Raw genomic sequence first — 18,438 nt, 5'->3', positions numbered from 1 at the left:
TATATATATATATATATATATATTAATATTTTGTTTACATGAGATTTATTTAGCTAAAAAAACCATCTACCTAAATTACATTCATCATAAATATAAAAACAATTACTTCATAACATATCTTATGTTTTTTAAAATAAAAATAAAACATAAATGGTAACTTTATTATCATTTCAAAATTATTTATAATTTTAAATTAAATTATTATTATCTTAGGATAATAATAAAAATATTATTATTTTAAAATTAAAGGATAAATTGTGGGATGATAACTAATTAGAGGGAAAAAGGAAAGTAAGATATTATAAGGAGCTGATCAACCCCAATTTAGAAAACCATAGTTATCTTTTTTCCTTGACCAGTGGTAAAAAGAAGATAAACATTACCAAGATAAGAATTAATTCTCATGATCTTCAAAGTGAAATTGATCTATTCGAAAAAGAAGGTTGAAGATGAAAAACATTTTCTATTGGATTGCTCTTACTCACATCCATTTTAAGCTTTCTCTTGCATTGCCCAACTCTTATTAAGATTTTGTCTAATTTTCAAAATCTTTGCCTACAGATCTTTTTGACCTATTAAGTAACCAAAATTATGGTTCTCTCTCTTCTTTTCGCTCATAAAAATAAAATGTTAAAGAATCTCAATTAACCTCTTACTTTGGTCCTATAGACCATATTGGTCTTAGTGGACCTTAATTCTCCTCCTCCCTCTCCTCCTCATCACTAAAAGAATTAATACATGAATTAAATATATATACGTTTTAAAAACATGTAATAAGAAAAGCCTAGTATTGGCCCATATAGATATGACCTTTTTTTTATTAAAGTGAAAATAAAAAAGGCACGAATACTTTTTAAGGTAAATTTCAAATTATGTTGTCTACTAAACATATTTCATAGATATTCAGTAGATTTTTTTGTTAAAATAAAGTAAAATAAAAAAGGCATGACTACAACTTATGTTTGCCTACTAGAAATATTTTATAAATATTTTGTGAGTGTTAAATTTTTACTATTCAGCTAATAATCATCTATAATTAAATTAAAAATTTGTAAATTCAACTTATCTGATTCAAAAAAAATTAAAAAATTAAAAAATAGAAAAAATTGCTTAGAAATTTTTTAACTACTATATCTTAGATTATTAAACTCTTTATTAATCTTTTTATATTACATAAGATATTAGGTTGAGGTTTTTTGAGTTTTTTTTGGAAAAAATACTCTAATGAAATACAAAAATTTGTCAATTAATAATTAATTGTGAAAGTTTGATAATAAACTCCCTACCTAGATACAAGTCTCAACATAAGTATGCTTCATTTGGAACGGTCTTTGCACCGGTTATTTTGACTATATAAACCCTTAATTTTTCTGCTTTGTAGAATCTTCCTTAGTTTTTGCAGATAACAATGAGAGTAATATATAATTTAAAAATTTCAGAAACTTGACAATTCCATCATTTTGCCAGTGGCAATGGTGTCTTATTCATACATACAGGGAAAAAAAACGCTGAAACTTCCAACTTGACAGCTCCATCACCGTGACCGATCTTACAGTGTTCACTGAGCTCGGGATCGCCGGAGGATCCGCTGTAGAGGAGGTTGCCCGCCATTGCTAGAGAAAACACGCACCCACCGTGACGTCTCAATGTAGCTATGCATTGATAAATACAAAGCTGCAATTTGGAGTTAAAACTTAAATACAGATAGCACATGGCACCGATTTACATGCATTCATTTTCAGGAAAAACGTTTTCATTATAGATAAAGAAATTACATAGACATATTTTCTCCATTACATCTAAAAGTTTTATAGACACAGGATATGAATTTCGTGCAGGTCGGTGTCTATATTAGCTACTATATGGTCTATTCAACAAAAGATAACCATCTAAAAACAAAACTAAATGGGTGGCGAGCAAGTCTTGGAAGGTATTAATTCCAACTACCCTCCGTTAATGCACTAGCTAGATTAATGTAGAGAATATATCAGATGTTCAAAGTACAGGTTCTAGAAGTTGGCAGGTCATCAATGTGAGTCGGCAACAAGTGGCGGTAGTCAGCTATTGTTGTTGAACCATAAATGTCAGTTGGTAGATTGCTGTAGTATCTACGGCTGTCTCTGTGTATAAATTCCTATGGTTGTTAATGCAATGAACAAGCTCTTTTCATGAGTTTGCTTTAGCATCTACGACTGTCTCTATGTATAAATTCTTATGGTTGTTAATGCAATGAACAAGCTCTTTTCATGAGCCTTCAGTGTTTCTGATATGGTATCAGAGTAGGCGTGAGGCTGAGCGAGTCGTTGTTGTGTTCGAGTCTTCAATATCCAATTTAGTATTGGAGCAATATCTATTATGGTATCAAAGCAATATCTAATATGGTATTAGAGCCGAGGGTTTCGGCTGAGTGTTGTAGAGCTGTGTTAAAAGAAGAGTGCGTTGAGAGTGAGAGCGTGGAGGCCGGATCTGAGTTAGAAGAGCGTTGTGGTTGCCACCATGTGAGGAGACAGTGTGGCTTGAAGAGGTGTGTTGGTGAGCCGTGCAAAGGAGGGCTCAGTTGTGTACTGTGACTTGGAGCGTAGCGCTGGAGCTGTTCGCTGAACTGTGTTTGCAACATCAAGCGCTGTCAAGGAAGATTGCAACTCGTGGAAAGTATTGGTAGAGTGGAAGCCGCAGAAATCCATTCGAGCGTGGAGCCTCGAAGCTGAGGAATTTCAAGGAAGAGCACCAAGGAGAGCCAAGGATTTCCGTTGTGTGTTTTGGCAAGTAAGGCGGAGGAGAGTGAGCGCCAAGGAGTGGAGACACCTGTGAAGGTCTCAAGAAACGATTTGTGTGTGAATAGTGGTGGATTGTGTGCCACCTGGGAGTATTTTTTTAAAGCTGTTTGTTGCAGAGTGTTGTTGAAAGAGAATCATTAAAGCACTGCGTGTGGAGCCTGGAGGGCCGAGGAGAGCCGCTTGCTAAAGGAGTTGCGAAGTGCTGGTAAAAGAGGGCGATGTGCGTTGAGAGCTTGAGAGCCGCAGAAGCACTGCTGTTGTGAATTTTGGAGACCATGTGAGAAGAAACTGTGATCGGCAGTGTGTGTGGTTATGTCTCGTAATGCAGGGATGTCTATCAAAGGTGCAAAGGTAGACTCTTGAAGTTGAAATTGTGTTTGAGATCCCCCTTTGCTGGTATGTTTATACAATTGTTGTTCGGATTTGTAGTGTTTTGAAATTTTTCCTAATATGGCAACAACATCTGAAACTTTAAATTGATATGTGGTTACTATATACATTGGTTAACCGATTATGATATAAAGGGATTGCATTGATGTTTGCACCAAGTGTTTGAGGCATTGATGTATATGTGTTAAGCGTTGAAGCAAGTGAACGTATTTTTTAACAATCCTTGAGCCTTGTTGAGAAAGGATTAATCTGCAGGAAATATTCTTTCTACTGCACAAGTTGTGGTGAATGGTCAGTTGTTGCGATGAGCGTGGAGCTGAGTTTTTGTTGTATGTTTGATCGATCGCTATTGAGAGAGGTTGCAGAGGAAAAAGTTGTGGATGAGTCAGCCGCAATGGATGAATTTGAAATTAAATTTGATAATGGATATTTATTTTATGAAAATGAATTGCAAGTTATCTCTGAAAAGAAAATGATTGATAAATTGTTGTTTGTTTTTTATGATCGCGTGGAAGAATATGAAGAAGAAATTGTAGTCGCAGTTAAATGAAGAAACAAGTTTGAAGATATCAAGCTTGATTATGATGCAGAGATAAAGCTAATTGAAGGATGGCTTGAGAAATCTTTTAAACATATTGATGTAGGTTTGAAAGCGGCAATTGGCATGATGAAGAATCTTGAAACTGAAGAATCCATGAATGAGCAAGATGACAAAAATCAATATGGTTCTGTTTATGAATCTAACATTGTTTTTGAGTGTGCAGATATTCACAATCAGGAAAAAGCAACAAAACTTGAAGAAAGTCCCAAGAATGTGAAGCAATATTTCATACAAAGAATTTTAACTTGCAATGAAGAAATGAGAAGCTCAATCACTATCTTATGATAAGAAAGGTGAAAATGAAACTACACCAACAAAGGAAAAGGAACAAACATGTACCCTTTAATAAGAAGGAAAAAATGAAATGTTTTGTTGTAAGCCTAGCTGAGACTTAGACCAACAGGCATATCAATTAAGAGTATGTTTGTTATATAGTTGGAATTAAGGGGGAGCGTTGGAAGGTATTAATTCCAACTACCCTCTGTTAATGCAGTAGCTAGATTAATCTAGAGAATACAACAGATGTTCAAAGTACAGGTTCTAGAAGTCGGCAGGTCATCAATGTTAGTCGACAGCAAGCGGCGGTAGTCGGCGATTGTTGTTGAACCATAAATGTCAGTCAGCAGATTGTTGTAGCATCTACGGCTTTCTCTATGTATAAATTCCTATGGTTGTTAATGCAATGAACAAGCTCTTTTCATGAGTCTTTAGTGTTTCTAATATGGTATCAGAGCAGGCGTGACACTGAGCGAGTCATTGTTGTGTTCGAGTCTTCGGTCTCTAATTTGGTATCGGAGCAATATCTATTAGCAAGTTCAGAAGAAAAAAAAGCAAAACTAAATGGGTAAATAGCAAATAAAACTGAACCTATTCTGCCGCAGCATATCATGATATGGCTAGATCTCAATAGTCCACCATTGCCAAATGACTAGAAAATGATCGAACCCGGAACGACACTGCAATCCGCCTTAGACAATCGGTCAGCCTCGTTATTTTTTTCACGGAAGATATCTAAAATTGATATCCGGAAGTCCAAAATGAACACCTTGATCATGTGTTTCTAGTGGAAAAAGGCAGGAGTCTCTAATTTGAATGGTAGTCTCTAATTTGAATCTATCATTTGCACACTCAACAACAGTGAAAAGCACCATAAACAACTATTTCTTTTTGACGAAGCTATTTAGCTGAGAAAAAGATACCCCTAAACAACTATTTCTTCCTGGCCAAGCCATTTAGCTCAGAAAAAGACACCCCATAAAGCAAGAAATTCTACCTTGGTGGTCTTCCTTTACCACTACAGCAATGGAACCAAAAATAACGAAGAGAATCCACATGAATCGCCATACTATTGCCACAGGAACCAAATGAATTGGCTCCATAGAATTCTAGCATTTATATAAAATTCATATTATATGCATTCACCATTAACCATTACAGTTCATCACTATCACATTAATATTAATGGTTAACCATTAACACTTCATCATTATCACATTTATGATTATTTTCATTCCAGTGTAAAGTACAGCATTTAGGTTTTAAGGGTTTTATTTAAATAACGGACAACAATATAATCTTAGTTTCCAAGAGGTAATTGTTCGGTAATATTAATATATTTATTTATTTATTGATGTATATTTATTTATTTATATATGTATATAAAATAATTAAAAAGGTAAAATATTTCTTATTGTATGAGAGGGTATTTTTAATTTTTTTTATATTTAATATAAAATTGATACAATGAAGAAAAACAATAGTAAAGTGACATGTGAAAACACTAACATAGATTTATTATGTGTTAAAAGGATAAAATTTTTTGAGGAGCAAATTTTTTTTAAGCTCAAAATATAAGAATATGTTTATATTTTAAACAATTGAATTTTCTACATGATAAATCTAGAGTTACTGTTAAAGCATTTGAATTGTGTTATTTATTACGAGGAGATTTGTAATCTTCTTTGTGTTTATAATGGGAGTTGACATGAGGCATATTAATAATTAGCATAGATTCATCTTAACTCTAGATCTTTCATGCACCAAGAGGGATAAAAAATTAAAGAAAGCTTTGTACATCTAGAGATTTGATCATAGGCACATGGTTGTTAAAACATTTCAATGGTGTGTTGAATAGGTAATTCCTTTCATGATAAATATGGAGCTGACATAAAACATCATATTAAATTTGGGCATAAATCCATCTTACCACTAAATCTATCATGCACATATTATCTTCCTTATAGTGTAAAGCCTAATTCAAATGAGAAACAATTCATAGTCAATGAAAGCATGGTTAATGAGAATCCCTCCATTGAGACATGATAGGGTTAGCAAAATTTGTTTGGCCCATTTGTGAGCTCCCTATATACTTTATAGGATAAATGTAAATAAAAAAATGTTATATAAAGGATCATTTTCCATTTATAAACTTACATATAATAAGTTATATATTTAAGCAGATAGTTGTGTCTATTTTGAAATAGGGTTTGTAAGATTTAATTTAATTATTAACAACTATTAAGTGAATGGTAGGGATTTAACCTCCATGTAATATTCTACAATATTTTTTATAGTAGTTATTAATCAAAGCTTGAGATTTATCTCAAAAATAGTTATTATGTCCTTTTGCTCTTTTAATTCATTTGATTAATTAAAAAAAATATACTTCATTTGATTAATTAAAAAAAATACAGCATATGAATACTTGCCATATAAACACGAATTATGGTTTTTTGGACGTGTGGTATTAATAAGTCATTTTATTGAATCAAAACTTATTGACATGTTAAGAATCTCTAAGATAAATAAATCTCTATAATTAAAAATTTAATTATATATATATATATATAATAATTTTTTTTATAATTATTAATAATAAGTGATTTAAAATAACATTATAATATAATTATTTTTTTATGATTTTAATAATATAAATGTATTATAACATAAATATTATAATGTCTCTCAACATTTATTAATCATATAAGTTATATAAATACACTAATTTATATAATAATAAATAAAACTAAATATTACACTACATATTTTAAAAAAGTGGTTTACTTTATGGGTAAAACAAAAGACGCAACTGTCGATTTGATACGTAATGTGCAGACTTTAAGTGCCCGTCAATTTCATACCCGCATGTGGGGACGGGTTTGGAGAATTGTTTCCTCGTTAGCAAACTATGGCATACGACATAATTGACACATCGCTCTCTAGTGACAGCCTAACACAGTGCTGATGCATCGTCCTGCTTTGCATCGCTTCTGGCTGCGTCCACAAACGAAGAGCATTTAGTACAATGATGACGGCCTACCACATTGTAATGCGCCATATTCACAACAGCCGAGGAGCGTTTACGGCCATGGAGGACGAAACTCGGTATGGCACGCGGGAGAGTGGATCAATGGAGTTGAAATCATTGACATGTCATCAATATTTTACGTTAGTGGTATATTATTTATTTATTTTCTTTTTAAAATTATTTAAATTAGTAATATATTATTTAGTTATTTATTATTTATTTATTTTCTTTTTAAAATTATTTAAATTAGTAATATATTATTTAGTTATTTTTTAATTTTTTAAATTATTTAGAGAGAGTTTTTGAGCAGTTTTTGAATAGAAGAATGATATGTTTGTTAGTGGATTCTGTTTAAATTGGAAATAAATTTTATGTATATTTGAATAGAACAATGATGTGTTTTCCAGCCAAATATTGTCATTTCCCTTGTGATGATGGGGTATTGTCATGTTCAGCCAAATATTGTCATTTCCCTTGTGATGATGGGGTATTGTCATGTTATAGTTTATTTTTTATAATAGATTTTGTTGACGTTCGAGATAATTTTAATGGTTGTTGAATGGAAAAATGATCTGTGTATTAGTGAAATATTGTTAAGTCTCATGTAATTATTTGTTTTCTTTATAGGTGGCTCTTACTTTTAAATCAATTTTAAAAGATTTGAATGATAATGACTAAATTTAATGTAAATCAATTAATTTACATCTCATAAATTAATATCCATAATTATTTTACTTAATTGATAAATATATAATCTAACTCTTCAAAATTTTAATTATTTTTGGATAACGTTTTTGAATCTATGTCCAAAATTTATAAAATTTGTAGAATCCAAAAAACACTATGTAACAAAGATTGAGATTAAAAATTTATGTAACAAAGATTGACATTAAAAATTTATTTACAAAATTAACATTATTGCATTCTGGATAACCATTCATAACTTTGTGTAATATTTAATTTAATACGTGTAAAAAAAAAAAATTCTTAATTACAAAGCATTTGGTTATAGATTTTCATACCTTTGTATAAACATTTTATATATAAACATTTCTATCTCTTTGTGTAAAAAAAATTACTTAATCAAAGATTTTAGAATATTAAAAAAAAAAGAAAAAACTATCTCACATCACTTCCCTCTGGTATATTTTCAAAATATTAAAAAAATTGCACTTAAATTTAATAATGGTTGTAAAATAACAAATTTACTTAATTGCATGGCAATTTTTCAATAAAAATTAATGGATTTTACTGAAGTTACATTGGTCCGAAGCCCACAAAAACTAAAATGGTTTTTTCTCTTTCGCCTCTTCATCCTGACAGGGTATTTTGGAATCTTTGTAGTCCTCATCTTTTTCTGTCCACGGTTACCAACTGTATATTCCATCGTAATGACCATTGGTAATAATTTTCACAATTCTGAAGTTCTAACATTTATTTTATCATATCAATTTCCATCCAAATCCTCTCGTATTACTTCGTCTCTTCTCTTCGTTTAAAGAGAAGTTTAAAAAAGCACACGAGAAAATAATCTCTTAGTTCAATTTTATGAAAATTGTTCTTTAAAGATAATAGAATTCTCTTAGTTTAATTTTATGGGAATTGTTTTTTAAAAATAATAGATTATTCGATGTTTTAGATTATTCTTTTAGGTTATTTTTATAATTTTTTTTAGATAATGAGATTTCAAAAAATATTTAAATAATAATAATAATTTTAAGATATATTTAGAGTACATTAAGTTTTGGAGTTTAATATATTGTTAGTTTTTTTGAGCTTACAAACTAAGTTACATCATTTGATGATTGAAAGTCTATTTTTGGTTGTATTTGCTATCTTGGTTCTACTTCTATTGCTTGGTCTTACAAATTTAAGTTGTTAGTGATTGCATTATCTATAGTTAATGTTGAGTATTAAGTTGTGTTCTCTCGAGTCAAGAACTTATTTGGCTGCAACATTTATTGATTAAATTTGGCATTCAATGGTATCAACCTACTATATTTTGATGTGATAATTTGAGTGCCATACAAATTTCTTAAAATTTTGTGAAATACCAAAAGACTAAATATATTGAGAACCATATGCACTTCAATTTCCAACTTATTCAAGAGGTATTTTGAGTTTAGAATATGTGTCCACTAAAAATCAAGTTGCAAATATTTTCACAAAATATTTGACATCGCCAAAATTTCTTCAGTTATAACTAATACTGGGAGTGAAAGAAAATTATACTTGAGGAATCATCTTGAGTTCTTTCTTTATTTCTTTCTTTTTTCATGTAGTTTGTTTTAGGAGGAAATTTTTTCCTATAAGAAATTGTACATAAAGAAACTCCCTAAACTTCCAGAAATATCAAATCCTCATAAATAAACTTTTAACTTAACATTTTTATTTACTGTGTTGGAAGACTTATCTTCCATTACATTTATAAATTAAATTGTTATAAACCTTTTTTAGTTCAGGAATGTCTTCACCTTTGTTCTTCAATCGTTTCCTAAATTTAGAAGATCTTCTAAATTTTGGGATTCGTTTTTTTAATAATTTTTTGGCATTGTTACATTACTTTCACTCAACATTTGACTAGAAAAATCTAAAAAAAGCAAAACATCCCATCGTTAGACCAAACAGATTAGACTAAGCAATGGTTTAACGACATGTATCCAAGTCATTAGGATTTGAAGGCAAAAACAGTTTGCTATGATATATAAATGACGTGCACGTATATATGAGGCAAACGCCATTAAAATTTACTCTGCAGATCTATGCACTGTGTCTACATCTTAGTATGTTATATTAAACAAAATAAAAATAAAATCCCCGTCATAATATCAAAGTAAATTAAACCGGTTAAATAAAACGGTAAATTAAAACGGTTAATGAAAAATTATGGTGTAAAGAATTATTATTTTTTCATCTCATCAAATCCAGAAAGAGGCTTTTGGTTGGTTTCGCGCTTCCTGTATCCTAGCTTCTGGTTCTGTTTATCTTTTTTTTTCGGAAACGCATTACATTTGGAAACAGAAAGAATACCTCAACTGTGCTCTAGATGAGCAAAATTTTGCAATTAGAAGCTTTCAAACAATACTAATCTACCATCTTATTTATCAGCAAAAGTGACGTACGATTTAACATTCTGGGAAGCTTTTAACGTTCCACACACATATGATAGAGAGAGCCGAATAAATGCGTTTAAGATTTCCACTAGAAAATCTGAGGGGTTCTCAAGGTAGTGTGACATCTTCCTTATCATCAGAAAAGCTTGTACGTGAAGAAACCCACCAAACCCTAATGTCGTGATCCAGGCTCCCGCTGTAGATGCGGCATCCAACCCCAGTATCCACAGACAACGCAATGGATTTAACAGGCCCTCTGTGACCTTCCAAAACCGCCAAACAGTAATGCACGTTTCCTTCTCCTCTTTTCCACACTCTGATTGTATTATCCCCGGATCCACTGCATACAAATTCTGCAACACTCGCCAAACATAGAATTGCGCGATTGTGACCTCTCAAGGCGCCGGAGACAACCATGTGCCGCTCGCTTTCCTCCCTTTCCCAAACAATGATGGATCGATCACAAGCTCCAGAGTAGAGGATGGAGCCGTCGGGGCTGAGAGCCAGTGCATTGATAGCAGATTTGTGTCTTTCAATGATCGCAACCAGAGAATGTTTTCTCTCTCCAAAGGCCTTCGCCCAGATTTTGATTCTAGAATCAGCAGATCCTGTGTAAACAAAACCATCTGGCGAAACCACAAGCGCATTGATGGCATCGTCGTGTGCTCTGAAAGATTCAACGCATCTCAAGTCGGAAGGTCTCCAGATCTTGACCGTCCTGTCCCACGAAGCCGAGTACAAAAACCCATTTCTATCAACCGACAGAGCCGATATAGTATCAAGATGTTCGATCCAGAGTACCTTCTTGTGCCTGCGCTCCTGAAAATACTTCTTCGGTGGTATGGCATTCATCACATAATCCTTCAGTGTCGGCATGGTGACCACCAGCTTATGTTCAGAGGGCTGTATGTTCTCAGTGCGTTTCCAAACTCTGATTTTATGATCTTGATGCGCGCTGTATATCCTGCACCCAGAAACCAAAATACACTTGACAGCTCCATCCCCGTGACCGAACTTACAGTGCTCATTGAGCTCGGAATGTGTCCATACCCGTATGTCATTGCCGGAGGATCCGCTGTAGAGGACGTTGCCCGCCATTGCTAGAGAAAACACGCACCCGCCATGACCTCTCAATGTACCTATGCATTGGTACACGCCGTCTCCGAGGTTGCTCCCTGCAGGCCGACCTATCCCTCCATTGGGGATCGAGCATATGCTACCCTGTGAACAAAGACTCGGCTGTGAGTTGATGGTTAGCGTAGAAGAAATATTTAATTCTGACTGCAAGCTTCTTGTAGATCCTGTATTACTGTAATCAGACTGTCCGCTTCCCTGGGTGATGAGAAAACTCATTGGAGATGGAAGAGTGCCCTGCGATTTAGTTTTCGTCTCTGTACCATTGAGGTTCATAGCTGAAGAATCACTGGTGTTGTTCCGTGACAGTAAGGCGCTTGCTCTAAGCGAGGAGAACATATTGTCAAATTGAAATTGGATACCAATTGTAAGTGGACGGAGATCAACAGGTGATCAGAGTCGAATAATCATTTTGTTTTACAACGCATTGCCTTTCCCATTAAGCTTACCAGCGAAAATTACCAGAAGCCGTGGGTTGATATGTCAGACATTGGACCACGGATGGTGAACGGCCAAGCATTGCCCATGCGACAACATTATTTAATATAACTCATATATCCTACCAAAATGGTAATATTCTCACTATTATTAAAAGCTGTTTTATTTTATTTGGACATTTTTTTTTTTAATTTGGACCATTTCTCCATTTGTAATTGTTATTCTTCGGCGGGACCATGTTAATTTTTTTATCGTTTCCATTTCCAATTTTATCGGATGTCTTTACCTTTATTAAAACTATTGCTATGTTAATCTTTTTGTATAGTTTCAATTTCCAATTTTATCGGATGTCTTTACCTTTATTAAAACTATTGCTATAAATCTTTAAAGGTGATACCCATCAAAATTTGTTCGTCTATCTATTATATGTTCGGAATATTTTAGGACATATTTTGAGGTGGAATTTACTCAAAATCTAATAGAGATTAGTTTCAATTATATTATTAAATTGTGAAGTATATGTTCGGAATATTTTAGGACATATTTTGAGGTGGAATTTACTCAAAATCTAATAGAGATTAGTGTAATAAAATTGTGAATTTTCTTCAATTCGAATGTATTCAAGATTAGTTAAATAACAAAAAATAAATAAATGGACCAAAAGTTGTTTTATTAGTCAAAAAAATAATGACATAATATCAATCAAAATACTTATTTGCAATCTAATTTATGAACTATTTAATCTTTGTAATGTTAAAAATTTGTAATGCCACCTCAGAATAGAGTAGAGATCACAAACACGTTGATTTGTTTTTTGACGCTGACTATCCATTAGATTGTATATGCAACCAAGAATATTTTAAATTATTAAATATAAACCATTTATATATTTTTATTTTTTGATGGAAATTTTGAAATCTTATTTTGAGATAAATTACACTTATAGTTTTTTATTTACCAAAAAAATGACAACCTAACAAATATAAACAAATAAAAAAGTGTTTTTATTGAAATTTGGCCATATAATTATAAATAAAATAAAATAAATTATTATTTAAAATATATTTTTGAATGTATAAGTGAATTCTACTCTTTAGAAAATATCAATCTTAAAAATCTCTTTAAAATTTTGAATAAAAATACTAAAAAAAAATAATTCCTTATAATTGTTTAAAAACTATATTAATCACCACAGATATATATAACCAACTTAGATCTATCTCAACATTGGGTCTATCAAGCACTGATAGGGATCAAATCTCTTGAGGTTCTAACCTCTTTTTTGAGTGCAAAACTTGAGGAAAGGTTTGCACCTTGAGAGATATGATCCCTATTGGCGCTTGATATATCCAGGGTTAAGATGGATTTAGGCTAGTTATATAATTATATATAATATCTATATGTGTTTGTTTCTTATCACCTCTCTCTCTCTCCCCTTCATCTCAGTGTCCTTCTCCCTCCCTCTCTCCTCTCTCTTCCCCTCCCTCTCCCCTACTCCCTCTCTCTCCCAACTCTCTCTGTCACGCCCCCAGGCCTACGGTAGTCTTCCAACCGTGTCCGGCGAGGTGCGGCACCACTGTGCACTTTCTTTTTAACAATACTCATGCACATGGACTACGCCTTTCCACATTAACATACTTAATTTATTTTCTTCAATCAAGTAAAATGCATTAATCTTCATACACGTTCATAACCAATATGCAATTAAACCGTGAACATAACAATTGCACACACTTATAGAGGGAGGGGCAACTCCCGAACGAGTCCGCCCAATAATAATATATTATGAACACTTTCAATAATACATCATACAAGTGTGCCCGGCAAAGTCCAAGGCCAACACTTAGAAAATATTACAATCACGGCAAGACAACCTTTACATATACATGCCAACCTCACTTGGTAGGAGCGTGCTCACCCGAGCCACCAGAACTCCTCCAATTCAGTTCTGCACCAAACTGCCTTTAGAATTGACCTTCGTACAACCCACGTCAGATACCGGTAAAATCTGCGCCCTTTTTCCTTAGCGCATGAGTTATGCGCAGTCCAGAACTGCGCACTCCTTTTACCTCTGCTCCAAGTCGTAGAAGAGATGATCGAACTGCTTGATTGGTTTCCAAATGAAGCCTCTGCGCTGTCTATATATACGCTGGCTATCCATTTGGTGAAGGGGTGTTAGCTCTTGGGCCGACCCCATAATTTATGTTTTAGGAGCCCCTACTTTATGTTTAGTAGGTCGGCCTTTGCCCAAGGGCAATGCCTTCCTACGCCCCTTATAAAGTTTCCAAGCTCCATCGTATAATTTTCCAAGTGTATTATGTGCGCCCTTGAACGTCGCATTCCAGCTCGCCCTTTCGTTGCACGCTGCCTGGTTGCTGCTGTTCATCGCACTGTCCGCCCGCCGTGTGAAGGGGCGCCCGCCCGGGTCGCCCTTCCTTCGCACTTGCCGTTCGCTGCTTGAACCGTGCCCCCCTGTGTTGTATCGGGCCCGCCTGCTGTCGTACCATACCCGCGTCCATACGACCGTGCTGTCCATCGCTTTGTCGCTCGGGTTGTCCGCCCATCGGGTGCGGGTCGCCCAGGGGTCGCCCACGGGTCGCCCTTTCATATATCGCACCAGCTCGTTGGGTGACCGCACCCGAACCTCAACTGCCGTGCCTGTTCGCCGAGTCGGGTGGCCGCACCCGCATACCAACTCGCCGCCCTACCCGCAGCTCGTCGGGTGTCTGCGCCCGAACCTCAACCACCATGTCTGTTCGCCGGGTCGGGTGGCCGCACCCGCATACCAACTCGCCGCCCTACCCGCAGCTTGTCGGGTGTCTGCGCCCGATCTCAACCGCCATGTGTGTTCGCCGAGTCGGGTGGCCGCACCCGCATACCAACTCGCCACCCTTCCCGCAGCTCGTCGGGTGTCTGCGCCCGAACCTCAACTCGTCATACTTTGTTCGCCGGGTCGGGTGGCCGCACCTCGGCTCGTCGCACCTATCCGTTGGTTCGTCGGCTTGCCGGGTGACCGCACCTGCGCCTCGGCTCGTCGTGCCCGTCGCACATCAACTCGTCGGGCCGCCCGCCCATCGTGCAAGGGCGCCCGCCCGGGTCGTGCCCACGTCCAACCGCCGTGTGAAGAGATGTTCGCCCACCGCGCGCCTGCCCAGGTCTCGAGGGCCTTACATCCTCCTCCACCCGAAATCGTTGTCGTCCTCGACAACACACCATCTTAGTAGCTCTCCACCAAGACTGCATCGACCATGATGTAGACTCCCCCATACAAGGCAACATCACTGCAACATATATAAGGTCCCGTCTCCATCAAGTCATCTCCATGTGCAAACTGCCCATGTATAAGTGCTACACATCCCAGTCATGTGTCAACACTCATCTCCACGATCCCATGCTCAGGTCCATGGAAACCCCATCTTTCTGCAGCATGTCATGATCATCATACCTGCTCAAACATGTTAAGGGCTCACTGCCTTGAGCAGCCAACAATGAGCCCCATCTTCTATGTCATCTAAGAAGATAGGAGAGCCAGGAAGCTCCCTCCCTGGCTTTCGTCTACCCATGTGTCAGATCGATACTGCGTCCTCAAGTATTTATGCACAGCTTTAATCTCCTCACATGTACACCCAAGCTCACCTAGCTTATCTTTTGTTAATTGAAAGTCATATATGCCCATAGCATATCTGCAAAAGTCCACTATCCCGGCAGGATCTCTACCCTCATAACTTTCATCAACCACTGCTTCTGAAGTAGCTCTCGGGCTTACTTCCTTCGCAACTCCATTGTGAGGATTGGTAGAAGATGCTCCCAATAAGTGTCTCCAAGTCCGTGAGGTTCTCTCCTCACTTCCATTCTTCTTCTTTCCGGCCCTTGCAACGAAGTCAACAAGCTTCCTTTCCTTCGTTGTTTGAACCACACTCCCAAGTCCTCTTTGTTCCACACCCTCATGCTTCACATTTGGATCTTTGGGATACAAAGTCATAGAGGCCATTCTTGGTCTATACCCCAAGCAACTCCTCCTATTCATCGGCACCATCATGTTTTTTCCTTCAGCTGTGATCAAGAGAAGGTCCTGAGTCATCATTGGTATGGCTTGGGAAAGTCTCATAAAGTCTAGCCCTAACACCATAGAATGATCATCCATATCCACGACTCTTAGATCTAACTTCCCGAACCATGATCCTACCTTCACCTGAGTGTTTTCCAGCATGCCATCAATAGCTCTAATGGAAGAGTTAACTGCTTTAAAAGCACTACATTCCCTCTCCATTTTTGCCTTCCTCCCAAAAGCCTTTGCTGCCTTCCTGCTTACGAAGCTATGAGTAGCCCCCGTATCAATCAAAGCTGCAACCTTTTTGCCCTTCATGGTCACCTGCACAAAACTTAACTTCAAGGAACCATCTTCCTCTATCGGCTTTGTTTTGTGTCTTATTTCTGCAACTTGTTTCAAGAATTCGGTTTCCGAAGTGTCGATATGTTCCCTTTCGACATTTCTCTTGAGATACCTTACTTCCTTGCTTGGCTTTTCTAGGGAACTCGGCCCTGGACTAGCTTGACTTGCTTCAAGCTCTCCTTCTACCGTGTTCCGCTCCAATGTACCAACCAAGTGCTCATTGATCAATTCCATGGAACTAAACTTCCGGATATCCTCTGGATGTTCCCGGTAATGAGTCTCCAACTTGTCAATGTAGTCGAGCTCTTCTTGCTCAATTACGACAACCTTCTTACCAAGAAGTCTCTTCTTTATCTCTTCCTCAATTTGTTTGATTTCGGCTTCCACCTTGGCTCTTTCCTTCCTTAATCGAGCTTTTTCATCAAAGAGCTCTTGAAGTCCAAGTCCATTCCGTCGGATTTCCTCATCAAACTCATTGAGTTCAATGTCTGTGGTACTTTCGCATTGGCTCCTAAGTTCTTCAAGTTCCCTTCTTAGTTCCGAACAGCTTTCTCGAATTTTCATGTTTTCGACTTGCATCGCAACCCAGTTAGAACTCAACCGACTCATGTGCTCCAATACTTCATACCGGAAGGCCTTAACCGCACTATGGCTGGATTCACCATCATCCACCATTACTGCTTTGTCGACCTTCTCCATGTCTACCAGCTCTAGATCGAGCAGATTCACCTTCAATTTCAACCAAGACAACCTTGTCCAAGTTTTCACGAGCAACCCTGCTCACCAGCTCTAGACCGAGCTCTTCAACACTTGAACCTTGTTCAAGTCTCCACGAGCAACCCTGCTCTGATACCACCTGTCACGCCCCCAGGCCTACGGTAGTCTTCCAACCATGTCCGGCGAGGTGCGGCACCACCGTGCACTTTCTTTTTAACAATACTCATGCACATGGACTACGCCTTTCCACATTAACATACTTAATTTATTTTCTTCAATCAAGTAAAATGCATTAATCTTCATACACGTTCATAACCAATATGTAATTAAACCGTGAACATAACAATTGCACACACTTATAGAGGGAGGGGCAACTCCCGAACGAGTCCGCCCAATAATAATATATTATGAACACAAGTGTGCCTGGCAAAGTCCAAGGCCAACACCTAGAAAACATTACAATCACGGCAAGACAACCTTTACATATACATGCCAACCTCACTTGGTAGGAGCGTGCTCACCCGAGCCACCAGAACTCCAATTCAGTTCTGCATCAAACTGTCTTTAGAATTGACCTTCGTACAACCCCCATAAGATACCGGTAAAATCTGCGCCCTTTTTCCTTAGTGCATGAGTTATGCGCAGACCAAAACTGCGCACTCCTTTACCTCTGTTCCAAGTCGTAGAAGAGATGATCGAACTGCTTGATTGGTTTCCAAATGAGCCTCTGCGCCATCTATATATATGCTGGCTTACTCATTTGGTGAAGGGGTGTTAGCTCTTGGGCCGACCCCATAATCTATGTCTTAGGAGCCCCTACTTTATGTTTAGTAGGTCGGCCTTTGCCCAAGGGCAAGGCCTCCCTACGCCCCTTATAAAGTCTCCAAGCTCCATCGCATATTTCTCTAAGTGTATTATGTGCGCCCTTGAACGTCGCATTCCAGCTCGTCCCTTCGTCGCACGCTGCCCGGTCGCTGCTGTTCGTCGCATTGTCCGCCCGTCGTGTGAAGGGGCGCCCGCCCGGGTCGCCCTTCCTTCGCACTTGCCGTCCGCTGCTTGAACCGCGCCCGCCTATGTTGTATCGCGCCCGCCTGCTGTCGAACCATACCCGCGTCCACACGACCGTGCTGTCCATCGTTTCGTCGCTCGGGTTGTTCGCCCATCGGGTGCGGGTCGCCCGCCCATCGTGCGCGGGTCGCCCACGGGTCGCCCTTTCATATATCGCACCGGCTCGTCGGGTGACCACACCTGAACCTCAACTGTCGTGCCTGTTCGCCGGGTCGGGTGGCCGCACCCGCATACCAACTCGCCGCCCTACCCGCAGCTCGTCGGGTGTCTGCGCCCGAACCTCAACCACCATGTCTGTTCGCCGGGTCAGGTGGCCGCACCCGCATACCAACTCGTCGCCCTACCCACAGCTCGTCGGGTGTCTGCGCCCGAACCTCAACCGCCATGTCTGTTCGCCGGGTCGGGTGGCCGCACCCGCATACCAACTCGCCGCCCTGCCCGCAGCTCGTCGGGTGTCTGCGCCCGAACCTCAACTCGCCATACTTTGTTCGCCGGGTCGG

The 18,438-nt window shown here is 37.7% G+C and overlaps 1 protein-coding gene across 1 annotated transcript; it reads right to left on the bottom strand.

Annotated features, from left to right (window-relative positions):
- Positions 1 to 10,060: 10,060 nt before the first annotated feature.
- LOC149207203 (protein JINGUBANG-like) lies at positions 10,061 to 11,812 on the bottom strand. Its single transcript, XM_089393860.1, has one exon. The coding sequence runs from the start codon at positions 11,659 to 11,661 to the stop codon at positions 10,297 to 10,299; it is 1,365 nt and encodes a 454-aa protein (XP_089249986.1). The 5' UTR covers positions 11,662 to 11,812; the 3' UTR covers positions 10,061 to 10,296.
- Positions 11,813 to 18,438: the final 6,626 nt, after the last annotated feature.

This window comes from Pinus tabuliformis, chromosome 1_2 (assembly GCF_031772625.1).
Source record: "Pinus tabuliformis cultivar Carrire ecotype Pingquan chromosome 1_2, CPIR1, whole genome shotgun sequence".
NCBI classification, from domain to species: Eukaryota; Viridiplantae; Streptophyta; class Pinopsida; order Pinales; family Pinaceae; genus Pinus; species Pinus tabuliformis.
This window is presented reverse-complemented; position numbering and strand designations above follow the sequence as displayed.

What these genes read in the sequence shown, in the direction of transcription:
- LOC149207203 (XM_089393860.1), bottom strand. Translation starts at nt 11,661, where the DNA reads ATGTTCTCCTCGCTTAGAGCAAGCGCCTTACTGTCACGGAACAACACC.